Raw genomic sequence first — 18853 nt, forward strand, 5'->3', positions numbered from 1 at the left:
AAAGATTGGTTCTGACAACTTGTGCTGAAAGACCCACAACAGAACTGAATCTCTCCCCTCACCTGAGGCAGCTGCTTTGAGATACGTCGGAACACGTGGTAATAGAGATCCCAAGCCTGAGTCAGGTCTTTGACATTTCCTGACTTCATGTACTTCCTGCACCACTCCTGAGCTTCCATGAGATCTCTGCCATAGGCCTGGGGAGGAAGTGAAAAACAACAGAAGAGAAACATTTCAAGAGACTGTAGTGGAATGGGTGGAGACCACTTAACACCTACAAAGAGCATTACAGTCTCTTTTCAAATTGCATTAAAAATACCTGACCTCCAATTTTTTATAGAATATCAGAATTAAAGATGCAGAAATTCCTGGATCCAAGATCTGCTTTGAGTTTATTTGCTCACAAATAGACTCCATTATAGGAGGCAACAGAATGAGTAGAATCATCCTTTAACAGTGGGCTCACAAGCTCAAATTAATTCCTTTTGCTGGCTCAGGAGAGATCATCTCTGCTATCTGTGCTTCTGCTTACTGTGAAGCAAAGCAGAATAATGAACTGCAGAGCAGTTGTGAGTTTTCCAGACTCTATCAGACATCCAGCTGATACAAGACTCCACAGCAATCAGTACTACCATGACCCCTGTCATCAACAAAAGTGACACAGATCTGAAGATAAACATCAGTAATTAAATTTGCAACTGATGCAATGAGTCCCATGAGATTCACTGTCTGTTAGATGGCAAAGGTTCCTGTAACACATCTGGGCAGGTGCCTGTCCTGCAGAATGTTATGCTCTTGGCCATTTGCTGGTACCTGATTGAAGGATGTCTCCTTTAGAGTCTGAGGCCCACGTTCCATCATGGCGTGAAGCGGTTCCAGCACCTCGAACATCCCCTTCACGTTCCTTTCTCCAAAATAGAGACGAGATGCTTCTTCCAGCCCTTCGTGCCACATCTCATGCCATAGGATGGCCACACGGATTAGCTCCTCACTCACCTGTTTTGGGACAGGAAAAAAGACTGAACACCTAAAAAACCCCTGTGACTGTGTCCTGACTCAAAAATGCAGAACTCCTTTCTCATGTTCTCTCTCACGTTATGAAATACTCGTTGTTGGCAGCCAGAGGGAGCCACGAGAACTACCACAGTGATGTTACACTTGTTTCTGTAAGAAGCTGACCAGGCTTTTCTCACCTTGTTTGTTGAAATTTTCTATGTATTTGTGTAGCTTGGCCTGAAAGCATTACTTTTCATTTATTCATAAAAATCTTTATCAAATCAATTAAATTACTCTTTTGATGCTATGCTTGGTAAGTTTTGTTTCTGCCTTTCATCAAGCAGAAATATGTGTTTATTTCTAACAATCTAATATAATGATTCCTCATTTATTTCTTCTCTACATTTATTTATAAGGAGACACAAAAACTCAGTGTGCAAAATATTTTTAAATTAAAGTGTTCTCTTGCAATTACACTAATACTGTAACTTCTACCAGTTGCAAACACCCAAATCAATTGTACGTGAACAAAATTAACAATGAATATAATTTGTGTTATTATACCTGTAGTAAATCCAGTCCTGAGACACAACACACTTCCTGGTACAATGAGTACTCACCATCATTGCCTGCTGCACCAGAGTGTTGCTGTGCTCACACATGTTTTTCAAGATCTTATTGGCAGCGTTGTGCCGAGCAGTGGTTGTAGATTTAGAGGCCACAGTCAAAGGGTAGATCAAAGCCTGCAAGGGACAGCAACCAATAATGCTTTAGAACCACACAGAACTGCCACATAAATTGAAATATTAGCAAAGCATTAACAAACAGCAGCCTTAGGGCTGGACAGGAGAAGCAAGGTTCCTTCTGGAAAGGGGTGAGAGGAATTTGCTATTCAAAGTCTTCCAATCTGAAGGGCTCACAAGACTGTAACTCTCTGAGTAGCAGAATGACTTCAAGAGCCTGTGTCAAACTGGAAGGATAAAAATAGGTTTTAGGGGTTTGTGGGAAGAAACTCAGATAAAGCTCCTGTGAGGTGGGCTCTGAGTAGTCACCAAATGAGATTTAAGGTGATTGCACTACCCAGTGCTCTATCAGACAGAGAGAACCTCCCCTGCTACCTGGCTCCTCCACCTCTTTCTGTTTTTATGTGAACAGAGGTGAAAGCAGCATCAGAAATAGTCCCCACCCTCACTTGCTGTGACTTCCAGCACAGGCACCTGCACGAGGTGAAATGGAACACAGGAAAGGCCTTAACTGGCACCGGCCTGTGGGAATTCCTCCTCTAAGCCAGGGCTCACCTGGGGATGGTACCGACCGATGTCTGTGAGGAGCTGATGGATGAGACGTCCCACCAGCGGTCGAGGGGTGTCGATTCTTGCAATGAGCTGAGGGATAACCTGAAATAAAGATCCCTGTCATCTCATGTGCTCAGTGCACCAGCTGTTCTGCCCTCTGCTAGAGGCCTCACAGCAACTGGAGGGGACAGAGGCCCAGCACTCGTTTTTCAGATGGTCAGAGGATAACAAGGTTCCAAACAGTGTCAGAAATGTACAACAGCTCAGTGAGATTGCAAGTGTTCTGTGCAAAAGTGTTACAGGATCCTCTGTGGAAAGAGTAAGATGTGTCTTGAAGTGTAATGCTTAAACAAAAAATAAAGTATTTTTTTATTTAACTACAAGAGTCATTCTACAAGGCAATTCTGAGACAGACTGTGAACCCCATCAGAGCAGCACAGTGTTGTTTTATACTTCATCACCACTGAACGCACATCATCTTTAATTTAAAAATGTTCCTTCTTTCTCATTCATATGCACTAATCTGCATATAAATACTGAAATATATGCAAGAATGTTTCTCATGCCTCTGTGCAAGATGCTTGTTAAATCAGTTACAAACTGTACTGCAAACTGCTCTCAGAACTCACCTACAGAGGATTGTTTAGCAAAGGATCTTCATGGATATCATGCAGCAAACCCCCAAGCTCCCCCCAGAACTGGGGTTTGTCTTAGCCCTTTGTGTTCCTTACCTGCAGCCAAGTGTCAATCTGGATGGCCTTGACTCCTTCTACCAAAGCCTCGTTCACATCAGGCCAGTGACCATAATCAAACCACAGAGTAAGGACTCTGAAAAAGAGAAATACTTTTGTTAGGAGTGAAACAATAAACCCAAAACGTTCCAGTCAAACGCCTCCAGACTCATTTACAAGTGATTTTTCTTCCCAGTACCCACAGACAGCAGGGATAACCCACCTGACAAAAGTTAGCTTGGACTGAAGCATTCACTTAATTCAACCATTACAGAAAGGAGCAGAAACATGTTCTCCCTCATCTGAGACCATGTGCCCTGATAATTTGGATTTCATTTACTGTGTGCTTCGTTGTGTACCTTAGAGTGTCCTGCAGGTTGTTTCCTCGGGACAGAGAGATGGATCGGAAGAAACCCTGGACAGCAGGGACTGTGTACATCAAGAGGGTCTTGGATAAATCCTTTTGGAATGAAAATTTCTGCATTAGTTCTAACCAAGCACATCAGCCGACATGAATTCTAAACTCAGGAAGGGGAAAAAGGAAGAAATACGTGGAAATATAGACCTAATCCACACTGTAGTTGACTTCTGCCTGGCAAGGAACATGCTGTGAAGTGGTTTTATACTTCAGTTTGTTGGCAAAGCTATGGACAGCAAAGCAGCCTAAAAACAACAACCCTACTATAACTGGTAAGTAAAAGAGATTCCTCACAGTCTTCCATGAAGGACTTAAGCAGCAGAACTTGTTAATGCACTGTATAACCTATGACAGCCACCTAGGCCTCTGCTTTAGGTCACAGCTAACTTATGATTGTTTGCATTAATTTAGTCCTCTTCCCACAAGACTGAGTTAACCTGAACTGCCTCACTTTTGCTGTAAGCTCTGAGTGTGTGTGTATGTGTATTATAGATATATTTATACACACACACACAGAGAACATCCACAAGCCAGGTACATATAGCAGCACGTTCCCCACCATAACATTTTCCTGGGTCTAAGCACTAAGTACCACTCTCCACACCCACAGGGTACCTCAGTGACTTTTTTCTGCACTGGAGAAGGGATGGGGCTGTTCTCTGTGCTCTCTGCATCACTCTCACTGTTGCTGCCCTCAGTGTTGGCACTGGTGACACTGGCCCCGCTGGCGTGACGCAGCTTCTTCTTCTCATCCCTGGCCTGGTTCTGATGTTTGTAGTGAAGCACTGCCTCAAAGTTCATCACTGCCCAGGCATGCCAGGCCTGCCAAGAGGAGAGAACAAAAGTCAGAAGGAAAATTAATCCTTTCTGCAACCTGCACTTTCTAATTGTTAGAGATAATCCAACCTTTCCGTGTCTGCAGACAACTGCAGCAAGCAATACCCTGCAGACAACACAATGCTTTGCTTTCTCTAATTGCTTGTAATTTTAACTGTCTTATTATCTTAAATAACATCACAGTGAGTTCTTGGCCAGAAGCTCCCTGTTGAATATTAAGGCAAAGGAGCTCTGTAGCAAAAATTAAGTTATATTTGCATACACCTTAATTTTTCAAAGGCTAAAATGAAGATTAGTGTGTTAGGGCTCAGGGAGGTGTAATGGGAAGAAATACAGGAGATGGCTGCCCCAGAGAAGATCTGGCACCAAATACTAATTGAGATTTCACAACCCTGAAATCAAAGGCTCTTTGGAGAATTAACAACAAGGCTACTTTCCTTGTTCAAGTATACTGAGTGAGAACAAGTTAATTTTTCCTATTTATATTATCCTTTCTCCTTCACTGTTACCTGCCAGGGGAAGAACTCCCAAAAGCAAGAATAGAAACTGAATTGTGGCCTAGTTTTACCAACCAGATATAATTCTAAACAAGAATCTTATGGTTTCCTTGGGCCGCTTTCACCGGGTTTTTTTAATCCTACTGGCAGTAACAAGGCAGACAGTTATAGGAGATCTTCCTGTGAACATCTTCCTCTCCTTAGTGTGGGATGTGGTGAGATGAGTGGAAGCTTTCCCTCACTGACCTTGTACCAGTTGCGGTCGTGCTCGGTGGCAGCGCTGTAGTACTGCAGGACTTTGGGGATGGTGCTCTCATTGATGCCTTGCAGGTTCAGCTGCCACTCCCCCAGCTTCAGGAAACACCTGGTTAAGCAAAGGGATTATTGACTCAGGATCCAGAATGAAAATGAAGCCTCTGGATCAAGAGGCAGAATTCTTAATTGGAGTCTGGAAGACGTTCCATGTGGTGAACCCGCTCAGGAAGCCTCTCCTGCAGGCTGGGAGTCTGTGTGTTAACATGGAAGGCTCAAAACACCTCCATCCTGCCTCTAGTGTGGAACTAACTAGTTAAGGGTTTAATTCAGGGGGAAAGGTGAGGGTCAAAATTTGCTCCTCATTTATATGAGTTATAAACTTAATGTAAGAAGCAGATAACAGCAACACTGAAAGACTTCATCACAGAGTACATGTGGGTCACCACACAGACGAGCCTTCTGGAGAGAACACTGTGACAGACAGTGGAAACACAGAGGAGCTGTTCTTCCCCCCAGCCAGAAGCCCATTTAGTCATTGCCTCCCAGAGGAAAGGAAAAACAACATATTTTTACTGCAGCAGGGTGGGGTTGTGAAGGTTTGTGCAAAACTTAATACTTTGCTCCCTCAGCAGGCTTTAAATGCCACAGTTACACAGCTCTCCCTTCTGTATTTTGAGTTTGCCAGAAGGCATTGTGCAAGGCAAATTTTGTGTGCAACTCATTACTAATTTGTCTTCCATGACAGTCACTGAAGAAAATAAGACAAAGGTGTTACTGAGTTCCCACCTTCATAAAAGCAAGTTGATTGCACATCTCCCTTTAAAAAAAGAGCTAACTTTCAATAGAAAGCACTGTGCAATTTTTTCTTTAAATTGAAAAAAACAGGTCTGGCACCTCCAGATCCACAGAGGAAAATGGAGACTAATATGTGTTTTTAATGCAATAATATTTTAAGAGACCATCACATGCTGGGCACCTACTGCCCAAAGCACTGCTGTTGTGCTTGGCTTAATACAGATGTGCCAGGAGTGTGGGAAATGTTTCCTTCCTAGTGACTGGATCTCCTGAAAACCAAAAAGCAGCCATGCTGAGAGCTCTGCCTTCTGCCAGCGAGCCACAGTGCTGGAAAAAATACCACCAGCAACAAACACAAGCTTGTTTAGGCTGATGCATCACAACAACATTTACTGAAAATCATAGGATAGATAAGAATGTAATAGCAAAGCAGCTAAATGAGAAATGCCCTGTTCTTTTAACCAATGTAATAGCAAAGCAGCTAAATGAGAAATGCCCTGTTCTTTTAACCAATGTAATAGCAAAGCAGCTAAATGAGAAATGCCCCGTTCTTTTAACCAATGTAATAGCAAAGCAGCTAAATGAGAAATGCCCTGTTCTTTTAACCAATGTAATAGCAAAGCAGCTAAATGAGAAATGCCCCGTTCTTTAAATCAAAGCATGAGCCTTGTCTGAAATGTGTCATCTGCAGGGACCCTGCAACTCCAGAGAGCCCTGAGCTGCAGGAAGGAGCTAAAGGGAGTGCCAGGACTTGGTGCTGACCGTGCCATGAGCTTGTGGAGCTCCTGCTTGTGCTGCTGGTCCTCGGTGGCGATGGCGTGCTGGGCCTGCTGCTGCATGGTCTGCACAAAGTGCTGCATGTGCTGGAACGCGTCGATCTGCAAAGGGAGGAGGGTTCCAGTGAGGGCCACAGGGCTCACAGACAACTTCAGGAGGGAGGAAGACAGGGTGGAAGTAAATTTTGACTGAAATGAAAACGTAGGGTTTTGTTTTCTTTCAAAGTTTTTCAGCTGTTTATACCCCTCTAAAATTAGTTTGCAAAGGAAGAGGTTAGAGATTCTTGATGTCTCTGAAATTGCTGCACTGAGGAACAAATCGCTGCACCCTTCCAGTGCCAGGCACACCTCCACTGTCAGACAGACAATCAACATAACACTGTGCTCTGATTGCAAGAACTCAGCTCTAGCAAAGCAACAAGATCACCTGCACAGGGAGAAAACTTCACCAGCAGAGAATGTCCTGTTACTGCCCAGGCAGAGTGAGACTCTAGTCCTGAGACAGAGATGTCTCACTTGCAGCTGAGCACAGCAAAGACAGCCTGGCAATTCCAGAAATCAAATGTTCATAGCTTACAAACTGCATCTGAGCAGGACAATGTTGAACACCCCACGCTGTCACAGATCCAGAGAAGCCTGCCTTTAATACAGGGTGGCCTGAAAAAGATGATTTGAGAAAATAATGCCTGAAGGAAAACTTGCAGCTTCCTGATCTTCCTCCCTAACCCCTCAGCTTTGGCTAGGCTTGAAGTACACACCATGGAACATTAACTTTGAGTTGTTTCAACAAATTAAAGCCCAGATTTCTCCTAAGGTTATTTAAGAAGTACAAATGTGCATTGCTCCTTTGCCAGGAGATTACATAAGGTAGCAGTGCTAAAGAACTTGCACTACCAAATTCTGAGGGAAAAATCTTCATAAAATTCCTTGGAAAGAACTCTGGGGTAAGAAGACCCAAAATTAAAGATTTAAGAAGAAGGTATGCACGCTTCACTGGGAAGAATTAGAGTAAAGCTCCTGCAATCTGCAAGGTCATTTCAGGTCAGAAGCTGCAGAATGTGCTGTTAGAAGGCCAATTTACTTCTGTTCATCTACAGGAATGAGCTACCTTAGAGTGAGACAAGAATCACCTCAGCTGAAATACCTCATCCACCCCATTCAAATGTCAGCCTGCACAAGGCAGTGGTGAGGAAAAAGGGTATTAGCCCAGGGTGAAATAAAAGAAGGATTCACACTCTTAACATTAATGTGGGGCATTCCACAGCTGGGAATGCAGAGAGAAGAGGAGGGAGAGTAAATAACAATCCTATCAAGAGTTATGCTAGATATTTATTAAAAGTAGACAAAAAGATATTGTCTGTTATGTGCCCCTCTCATATCTAGACACAGCCAACAATCTGCTCTTCAGTTTCCATGAATATGGAGAACTGATCACCACAAACTGACAGGCCAAGCACTTGAGACTGAAAGCTGTTTTCTGTAACACTGAATTCCTAAGTTTGTATTGCAGCCTTTTTATGGGATATGGCTTTGGAATGCAGCTGCTGGCAAAGGTCCTTGTTAGAAGAAATGTAATAGGGTTTACTTATCCATTTTTTATCTGTTATTTAAGAAAAGACAGTTGTGCAGCTCTGTGGCTGGTTTCCATTGACATGCCAGTTTTTTCCCCTGCTGGATTTGGCAAGTGCCAAAATGGCAGTAGGGAAAACATTTGAGGTCAACCTTGAAGTGCTCAGCTAGAAAAAAATGGTCATTTCCTACCATACCAGCCCACCTCAGCAGCTGATTCCTTAGGATACCAAATCAAGTGAACACACACAGTTATATAAAACTACACACAGCACTAGGTGTAACTTTGTATTATTTATCCTTTTTTTGGTATAATTTTTTTCCTCCATCTTCCTGGGCTCCATATATTCTTGCATCAGTTTATTTTAGATACATCCTCTTCTCTCATTCCCTTAATCTTTGTTCCTTCTCTCATTCTGTCTTCCACTACTGCATCTTGTCCATCTTTATCACAGTTCAAACACAGAAAGCCCACTTTCCCTCACGGAAGCAGGCAGAGACCCCACACACTTCTGGGGTCATTTACTGAAGAAAGAAAGAGACCATTACACTGTTCTACAGAGCCAACAGGACAGGGCCTCAGCAGCAGCTCCTTCTGCTTCTTAAATTCAAATAAAGAATAGTTAGGTCATGGCAATGTTTCCACAGCAATGGCTCCACTCCAGTGCTGGCAATTCCAAAGGCAGGAAAAATAAAAAAAAGATGTGGCAGAATATGAGGATAAATGGAGGCTTTAATGTATATTAAAAAAAAGATAACTTATCCAGTCTGGAGCTTATTGGATTTGATTATGTAAATTCTCCCTGTGTTGCAATGTCAAAAACATTCACCCTGGGCTCTCTGGAGCCAAATTGTTCCCATGATAAAACCCTATGTATTTTTCAGCTGCCTTTCAGTTAGAATTTTTCAATAATGTCCTTAATAAAAGTCAGCTCTGCTCAGCAATTAAGTACAAACTGTTCAGGATACTTTCCTAAAACTGGCAATAAAACCCCTTACTTCTGTCTTTGAGCATGTAACCCTGACCACAGGTACAGTGTGGAGACCTGGCAACCTGAACAGTGGATGAAAAGTCAAGTACTAAGAACAGAAGATCTACTATTGACCATTAATCTTGGCTGCAACCTTTGGCGCTAGACACTGGTTTAGCAAAAATAATCTTTCCATGCACGGAATAGAATTAGGGCCAGGCTTTCTCTGTCATTAGAGAGTTTTAAAGGAGAAAAAAAGCAAGCAGTGAGCAGAGAGCAGGGTGTTCTCCTGTACCTTCCGGGCGCTCTTCCACATGTGCTTCATGTAAGCATAGGTCACTTGGGGATGGACTGTGGGCAGGGGGTGATCCAGCTGTCGGGATGGATCTACTCCCAAGAGCAGGACAAGGGTCTTATGGGCCAAAGCCTGGGGAAGATTGCAGAGAGAAAAGGCAGGTTAAAACAAGCTCGTTCTTACCTCCATCTCATGGTGCTTCAGAATCACCCACCACTAAAAAATACACTTGAGCCTCCAGAGCAAACACAGGCACAGCAGCCTTAGTGCCACTCCCTGCACTCACCAGAGTGCCACAGGATAAACCATATGTCTTCCTTTGGATCAAATTCTCATTTCAGAAGCCAGTAGAGAGTGTGAAGTCTCTGTTTCAAGCATTCTTGGTGATAAATCTTTGGTGAATGTTAAAATAGGACCTGAATGTTCAATGGTAACATCACACTCTAGATCTGACCCTCTGCTTTAGCAGATAGAGCCATTACTAATAATTACCAGAGCTGCATAAGAACTTCCAGTTATAGCATGCAATAAAAAGTTGGCTCTGGGGCTCTCAGGTGTAATACCAGTCCCACAAAAATAACCTTGGCTACAAGCATGAACTCTATGCCAGTTACAATTTTAGCATTTCAACAATTCCTGACTAGTTTCTCCCCCAAAGGAGGGCCCATCCCACTTGAGCAATGAAAGCATTTGCAGATGCTGAAGGTTGAAGCAGAATGGAAAAGCCAGTGGCCTGAAAAAAAAAAAAGAGGACAGAGCCTGACAATGCTCACCAGCCTCCCACTCTTGCCACACAAGCTGGCATACTTGAGCCAGGTCCTCATGTCCTCGTGAGGATTCACCACAAGAGACCGGACCATCAGGATCCTCTGCCAGTCCTCCACGATCCGCTGACAGCCCTGCGGGGAAAAGCAAGGGAGAACTTGTTAGAGTTTGAGCTCCAATGCACTCCACACAGCCTTGATTCAGAACCTGAAGGGACTTCTAGCAAGATGGAGTCTTCTGTACCCCTAATTCACAGCAGACTGACACTAGGAACTAGTGGTTATTTCTTTAACACTGCAGTGTGTGAAGAAAGTTCAGTCCTTGACTCTTACTGTCTGCACCAGCTCGGGGTTTGCAGCCTAACAACATCTTCTCATTGAAAAAGGAGAAAAGTTCCTAAAGCAGAAACACCCCCAAAAATCAGGAAAGCTTTTTGTACAGTCCCAAAGTGAGTCAGGAGTTTTATAACCCTTCTCAACCTAGTTTTAAAGCCTATTTTTGGTTTAAATGGTGACAAATCTCAACGTGGAGATAGATGGTAGAAAACCAAACGGTTGCAACGATATTTTTGTTATTGCCCTTTTTCTTCTCCTTGCATGTGTTGCTTTTGGAGGCTGGCACCACTGAGCTGAGATCATGCCAGAAACTGCAGCTCCAATTGCTGTGCTGCTTGTGCAAGCATTGTCTGGTTCTTTTCTGTCTGATGGGAGAGGCACAACAACATTGTCAGAGCAGGATGAGCCTGTATGTCAAACATCCAAGGATGCTACAGAGAAGTAGAACTGTGGAAGGGACAGTAACAACCAAAGCATCTATCCTTTCCCTTTTTCCTTTGCCCCCAAATCGAGGGCTGGGAAGTTGGGCAAAGCTTGTTCCCTAACACCCAAATAAACCTCTTCCAAGAGGCATTTAAGAATTTTTAAAAAGCAGCTATAAAATGTGCAAGAACTGTATGTACTGCTTTCAGGACTATAAAAAGCTGTATTCAGACATTACACTTCCTGTCACTCTCAGTTTCTCCACCCCAGTGGAATGATCCTGAGCTTTTCCAGACAGGAATGTAGATGGGAGACTAAAAGCTTTGTCACAGTTTCCCAAACAGCTAAAAAATATGCAGCAGCAACAGCCTTTCATAAGGTAGCAGATTACAGCAGTCCCAGGGAAGAACTCCACACAGGGAAAAATTCTTCCTCCAGGCAGCATTTTACCCTAATTATGCCTTTTTTTCTCCTCCTTCTCATGCAGGAATCACCTCTTTAAACAGTATTCCTGTATGTACTACCACATCTGAGGATGATCACCTTCATTGTAGGAATGCCTCTTGTAAGGAAATAGTGTCAAAATATCTGTCTGATTTAAATCTTCAGAGGTGCTTCAGATTTTTTTCTGTTTAGAGTAAGAAAGGCACAAACTTCTCTTTAAACACAGAAGAACAGCACTGCTAAAGGTCTCTTCTAAAAGGTCAAGGCCAAGCATAGAATCATTTAGATTGGAAAAGACCTTTAAGGTCATCAAGTCCAACCATAAACCCAACACTGCCAATTCCACCACTAAGCCATGTGTGCCACCAATCAACTGGAAATGTTCTTGTAAGAGGTCCAAAAGGAACAGGACAATCTTTTATTTTACAAGTATGTCAGTTTTCTGACCAGTTTTCCAGCATTTGGAGAGAATTCACTTTTTAAAATGCAGCCAAGTGAAAAGTTCAAACCAGCCTGATCCAAACCAGTATTTCCAGATGTAATCCAATACTGAGATAAGCAGCCTTGGGGATGTTACTGGTGTCTGTCCTTTTTATACATCTATGTCAAGACTTAAATCACCCTTTTAAAGTGTCACATCAGCAGAGATCTCAGAACATTAACCAAAAGAAAACCCCCAAAAACCAAGCGACCAGGACAGACACAAAGGGGACAGAGAGCACACAGTTGTGTGAGTATGGACTGGGATAGAGAGAGACATGGAAGGACTTGCTGAGCCACCACACTGACTCAAGAGGCAGCTGAGCATCTCCATCCCTGATCTTTCCCCAGATGTACCTGCAGCCTTTCCCACCAGATCTGGCGGATGATCTCCCGGCGCTCCGGTACAAGTTTATACTGGATCACCTCTTCCAGCTCTGACAGCATCTGGCAGGATACCATAGCCTGGAGGAAACAATCACATTCCATCCCAATCACCACACAACAAATCTATAATTAAGGAACAGTATTTTGGCATCAGGATCTTAAGCACATACACTGCCCAACAGGTAAAGGACTGACTGCCATATATTGGTGTCTAGGATTCAACCTTCCCAAATGCCAGTTCTTATTTCTTTGGAGTGGGTGGAGCCCACCTCACTGTTTGGATTGTCCCAAAGCTGCTCCAGCAAAGTTATGTTTCTTATCTGACAAAAGCCATTTAGCTTGTGGGCATACACAGCTCCCATTTTTGATACAGAGGTTTTATGCAACTCCTGGACAGTCTGAGGCAGAGTGAGGGGAAGGAAGATGAGTTACACTCACCCCGTAGGCTCGGCTGTAGCTCTCTCCTGCCATGGCAGTCAGCTCAGCATCCAGCAGGTCTCTGGCTTTGTCAATGCACTGAAATACAACAAGATATTGAGGCAAAGGTGGTGTGTTTTATCCAGAGTCACCTGTTGAAACTGCTGCTCATCTGTTCTGTCCCGTGGACAAAGCTGGTATTGTTCCCACCCTCCAAAAATAACCAGGGAAGGGTCTTATCAGTAGAGAGAACTGACAGGAAAACAGTGTCCATGGATGGGTATAAGGGAAGTCAAGGGGGCTTCATTCACCACCTGCACAGCCTGAAGTCTGTCTTCCTACAAAATCCAAGTTTGCAGTATTTCTAAGCCTACTCTCATTGTAGAAATCATCATTAAGAACATTTTATAGAGGAAAAGAGAAGTTCACATTGTAGTGCAAGAGTTGGTTACAAAAAAGCCTCAAGAAATGCCTTTTGATACCATACAATGACAGAAAATAGCTTTCACTGTTTTACGTAACCCAGCAGGATTTTATGAATTTTACAGGACAGCAAATTCCATTTCTCATCCTCCAACTAAGACAGGCTCTTCAAGCATGAAACAAATCCTGCTCTGGTTCTAGTCATTATATAATCTCTCACCTATAGCTTTTCCTGTTCAAAATGTTAAAGGTTAATCACAAGCTCTACCCTTCTGAATGCCTGGTTAATTTTACTGTGCACATCACCCAAAAATCTATGGGTTTTGACAGCACAGACTGAATTATTCCTTTATCTAAGTTGGCAAGGCAGCACAGAATTCTGAGAAATGGGACTTGACCTTCCTTGGAAAGTAAACAACGTGCTTCACATCTAGAGAGAGGAGCAAGTCACTCTGCAAATCTCCTGTGTGACAGACAAGCATCACCACTACAGCTGTTTAATAGACTCATTCCCTGCCTTGATAGCTCAATCTAAGATTTGAGATTTATCAATGTCACCAGAAAAATTAAACTTATTGTACATGATATATATGAGCACTTCACTGAAAAAGCTGCAAGAGACAGAAGTGCACAGAACATCCCTGAAGAATCTTCTCAGGCATTCAAGGCATTTTACAATCAGTGCCTTGTACAATGGAACCTCTGCTGAGATAATCCCCGTGCCCTGTCAGTCTGGAAAACAGGCATAAAAGTAAAAAAAAAGCCAAAAAATGACTAAGGCATTCTTATGCTCTACAGCACTGGACCACTGCTCTGTCTACATACATTCACTGCTGTGTTCCTGGGAATACAAGGCAAGAACAATCACAAAGGTCTGATACATCCGTGGAAAAAAGGTTATTGGGCAATTCTAATAGGTCATAACCAACTGCTTTAAAACATCATGTCTTTCTATGCAGCAACACAGACAAGTTCATCTGAAACTAGGTGTTGGGAAGCCAACAAGGAGGGTAATTACTTGCTGAGCCAGTGAGAAAAGGTCCTGATGAAGTGCCAGCACAGCCCTGTAGAAAGCCCCATCGTGGGTGTCCCTTGGGATCATGCAGGTGTATTCTTCCATGCTGTCCCACTGACCTGCAGAGACACAGAGATCCTCAGCAACACAACAGCCTTCTCTGCAAGGGAAGAGCAGGACACAACTGTGCTACAGTGCTCAGACATCAGCCAGCAAGCCTGAGTGCTGTGAGGTACTTCTGCATTTTCAGGCAGCTCTCCAACAGCTTGTCTTTGGCAGGGACACTCTGTTATATACATAAACCATATATAAACATACACAGGGCTACAGACAAGGGAAAACATAGGCATTTTTCTTCTAGGCAAATTGTTATCCTTGTGGGAAAGGTTCTTTCATTTCTTATGATGAAAAAGTTGAAATTCTGACACTTTCAGAACATTTGAATGAATTAGTGCCCTACAGAGCAAAAGATGAATTTTTCTCAGGAAAGGCTGGCAGACAGCAAGTGATTTATAGGCTTCTCTAGGAAATATCTGGTTATCAGCATAATGGACATTTGGACCATTATAGATTTATTTCACTTAAGACTGTCTACTCAGCAGACATGACCTATCAAAATGCTCAGCACATATTGTTCTGTTCGTAAATAGGAGTCTGCCACAAATCTGAGGAAGTCTATTAATCTCATTTCAAGCCTGAGCTCTGTTCAGTACAAAGCCAAGCAAAAGGGAGCAGTTAAGCAACCCATCACCTGCACAGACCAGTAAGGCACTCTGTTACTGGAGACCACACTGGGAGACTTGATGTAAATGCAGGTTTTCCAAACGGCTTCAGTATGGAATGGCACTTACTTTGTTTCCCAGTGTAAATAATTTGGCTCTTTGATGTTGCTGATTCTTATATTCCGCAGTTCTGGAGCCAGTTAAAAGTATCTGTGCCCCTATTTTGTGAGCTGTCACACCCCCACAGGAGGACACCTTACCTAGACCCCAGGCAGCAGCTGCAGCCATCCTGGCCATCTTAGCTTGAGTTTCATCATTCACCTGCGTCCACTTCTCACAGCACTGCTGGTGGAGCTGTCCCCTAAGAAGAATCCACAATTTCTGATCAGCAAAAAGCCTCTTCTAAGAATTCTGCCTTGTTAAACAAGCACTTTCCACTGATAAGACAACAACCAGCCCTATCGTTCCTTTCAGACTGAGAGGAGACCAGGATTTGACTCCTCTGGCCAACTCAGTCACGTTGTCTGATGACAAATATCCTATCAGGAGAAAATTCAAGGCACACTGTTTTGAAAACACAGCTCCAAATAGAAGTTTGCATCTGTTAGTGCCTATTTCACAAACTGGACTGTCAACACCAGTCTACAAATGCAGAAAAAAAAAATAATTCCCAAGAAAACAAACCAACCACCACCAAACGAAGGATGCTGAAAATGTTTTGCAAGTGTCAGAACAAGAAGCACATGATCTGAATAGCTTGGGCATGGCTCCTGCTCTCCAGCATTTTGAATTAACACATCACCAAGCCTGAAGACAAAGACTGGAGAATCAATGTTGCTGTAACCCTGCGTGAAGACTTGTCATGGCAAGATCTCAGAGGGACGTGAGTCTTTCATGGCCAGCAGAGAGGAAGCACCAGGATTTTTATATAATTTCTTTTAAATCAACTGTGAATGCTCCACTAATCAAACCAATTACTGTGGGTGTTGCAGTTCCAGGATTTCTCAGGCTGGATACTCTGTAGCAGTGGAACAGCTGCCAACTGCAAGGGAGAACAACTTGCCTTCCCTACTGCCATCCCCTCCCAAAAAGGAAGATGAGTTAGTCAAACAGAACCGATGGGCTGCCACAGGCAAGACAGCCATTCTGACAGCTTAATAGCCCAGGAGAAAAGAAACAACAAATCCAATGGAAAACCAAGCCAAACCTTGCAACAGCAGTAAATCAGGACCTCACAGATGCTGAAAAAGCACTGTGGGTCCTGCAGGAACAACTACGTCAGGAGACAAATGGCTAAGAATGCTCTGGGTGTGCTCTCCAAACATCCCTGCACTGAAATAATGACACTGTACAACACAGTTCTGCATTAACTGCCTTGTCCTGCCAAGCAGATTCCAGCAGCAGAAACAGTCAAGTTGAACAGCACTAAAGAGTATCAGCAGCCAAACCGTGGAATCCTCAGCCCCAGGATGATGCCTGTAGAGTCAGGTAGCACACAGCACTTTGCAGAGGCACTTGTGAATTGTAAAAAACATCTGCACAGAGCTGGGATGCAGCTCCACCACAGAACTTAGAGACTCTGATCACTCTCATCACTGCAGACTGTCAGTAGATCCATATTTTGCTCCAACCAAAGAAAACTGCCCTTTTGTTATATATTTGCCACTGACACACGAATAAGCAGGAGGTTCAGAAAGGACACTTTACACAAACACACGTCCTGCAGGAGGGAAAAATTCTTTAAATCCCTGGTGAGAGCTGCCTACTCCTGGAAAAGCTGATTGAGGAACACTGAGTAAGAGGATCTGTTTTCCCCACAGCAAAACCTACACCCCGTGTGTCTCACCCCCGTCTAGAAACAAAAAAAGGCAGAAAACCACTGTCAGAATTAGGTTTCTCAAGCAGCCCTGTTTCTCTAACAGTAAAATGACCTGAGTGCAGAGGAATCTCCTGCCTGTGTGCCATCCCTTGGGTTCACGTCAGGACCCATCAGGAGGGAGCTCGTGACACGCCAAGTTCAGCAGGAAGGTGGAACCTGCACCCAACCTCACATGCCCCTGGGTAGGACTGCACGCCCCAGTGCACCCCGTGCCTGCTCCAATTATCCTCCTGCAGCTGAACAGGGAGAAAAACCAGAAGCCCCCAGTTAAGCAGCAAGCTGTAAGTCACTGCCAGCTCACCCTCTCACAAATACTGACTCCAGTCAGTTGGTGTTGACAACAGACACTTAACACGTGGCTTGAACTACCACATGCCCACAAGGGAAAGGCTTAATGAGGGCTAAAAAAGAGTAATAATGAAAAATTCATCCATCTGCAAGATGGGCAAAAGGATAGGCACAGGTCTGACCCTGAATAAACACAGAAACCTCTCATGGTTCTATCAGAGTTTAAAAAGAAAGGCCCCAACGAGCTCCTTTTATGACTGTTTCTGACAAGTCCTGCTCAGTTAATGTTTCCTCTATTTACAGTTTCTTCCTCTGTTACAAATGGGCTTGACCTGATTATAAGACTGCAGACTCTCTTTCAGAGACCTTAACCCATCAGATGGCCACTCCCAGGAGGCTCAGAGACGTTATTGCCAATTCTGACTTCAATGAACAAAGTGAGAAGCCACCAGAAATACTCCAACTATTAAGGAAGCAGAAGTAAATAGGAATTCAGGCAAAACAACTTCACCTGAATGGCAGCACCCTGAGAACAGAGAGACACCATTTTCCCAAGTCTTCAGGCATTCCCCTCTTACCATTCACCAAGTGCTTCCAAGCAGCGCATCCGTCCCAGCATCAGCTCAGGATCATCTTTGTTGGTGTCCATCTTCTTATCATAGGCCACCAGAGCATCTTCCCATTCATGAAGCTTTTCATACCAGGTAGCTTGAATTTCCTAAGGGAATGGGGAAAAAAAAAAAGTCAGATTCTGTATTAATTACCACAGCTCTTCCTGAAAAATCTGTGTCTGTGGTGGTCACTTCATGCTTTTTTCATCCTACATATCCCCATGGACTTCTGTAAGACAGAGAAAACACCTGAGCTAGTCTGAAAACAAGGATCCTGGCATTGCTCCCCTTGCACAAAATGAGTTGAAGTTTACCAGAGGGATCAGTCCAACATCATCCACCTATTCAGTGCCACTGAAATACCAGCTCAGTAGCTGGTGCTTTTGGTTTTGGAGAAGTGGAGTGAGTGGAATAGGGAAAAGGGTAAATCCATAACATATTCCACTTCCCGTTGTTGTACATGCTTGCATTTAAACAAGAAAAACAGTCCTGTGTTCAGGAATGGAGTGACCAACTGGAAAAAACCTCCAAACTGTGCATCTGGCTACTGCTGGGCAGTTATTGAATAGAGCAGGCAGTGTGAAGTTGGGGTCTAATCACACCCCTCACAAGGGAAGGCTGTGGTTTGTAACAAAGCCTTTAAAAGAAAGCCAAGCAGTGATCCTCATCAGCTGCACAAACTTTTCTTCAGTCTTTGTTTCTAGATTTTGTTTCCAATTTTCAAGAAAACAAAATGCCTTGATATATTTTCCATACTTTTGCTCTGCCAGTGTTTTTTCTGCTCAGTCTTTGGCAGCTCCTGTCTTGACACAGGCTGCAGAACAGATTCTTTTCCCAGCCCCGTGGGCAGGGTCACTATAAACCATGCCCTGCATGCCAGGTCTTCCTCTCAGCCCTTTAACTTCTCAGCTAAGTCATATTTCAATTAAGTTCCTGAAAGCAGAGCTCACAGCTTCTCTTAATTTCTTCTCAGTGCCTATTCTGGCAAACTCTGTGCTTTGAACTGCATTTATGGCTAGAACTATATTACTGCTAAAGAGTGAAGTCAGAATTAGGTAATACAGAACTTTGCTCAACCCACCCAAGGAATTATAAGAAGCTGCAAAGATGTTCTGAAGTCTGTACTTCTCCCAGAAAGGATCTATTTTCCAGTCTAGGTCAAAACCATACATAATTCTACACCAAATGAATTCCACCATTCTGTGCTTAACGTGTTCCCAGTTTTTAGT

The 18853-nt window shown here is 43.5% G+C and overlaps 1 protein-coding gene across 2 annotated transcripts in view; it reads right to left on the reverse strand.

Annotated features, from left to right (window-relative positions):
- The window catches only part of MTOR (mechanistic target of rapamycin kinase), a 62498-nt gene that overhangs the window by 7511 nt on the left and 36134 nt on the right, over positions 1–18853 (reverse strand). For both annotated transcript variants that reach the window (XM_064678573.1, XM_064678572.1), the window contains 16 exons: positions 17592–17731; positions 15107–15207; positions 14128–14243; positions 12708–12785; positions 12240–12347; positions 10209–10334; positions 9436–9567; positions 6587–6702; positions 5021–5138; positions 4056–4262; positions 3382–3482; positions 3023–3119; positions 2295–2393; positions 1617–1739; positions 814–996; positions 63–197 (listed from right to left, as the gene is read on the reverse strand). In XM_064678573.1, coding sequence (XP_064534643.1) covers positions 63–197; positions 814–996; positions 1617–1739; positions 2295–2393; positions 3023–3119; positions 3382–3482; positions 4056–4262; positions 5021–5138; positions 6587–6702; positions 9436–9567; positions 10209–10334; positions 12240–12347; positions 12708–12785; positions 14128–14243; positions 15107–15207; positions 17592–17731 — 1980 coding nt within the window. The remainder of the gene's footprint in view (positions 1–62; positions 198–813; positions 997–1616; positions 1740–2294; positions 2394–3022; positions 3120–3381; positions 3483–4055; positions 4263–5020; positions 5139–6586; positions 6703–9435; positions 9568–10208; positions 10335–12239; positions 12348–12707; positions 12786–14127; positions 14244–15106; positions 15208–17591; positions 17732–18853) is intronic.

The sequence above is a fragment of the Pseudopipra pipra genome, chromosome 22 (assembly GCF_036250125.1).
Source record: "Pseudopipra pipra isolate bDixPip1 chromosome 22, bDixPip1.hap1, whole genome shotgun sequence".
Taxonomy (NCBI): domain Eukaryota; kingdom Metazoa; phylum Chordata; class Aves; order Passeriformes; family Pipridae; genus Pseudopipra; species Pseudopipra pipra.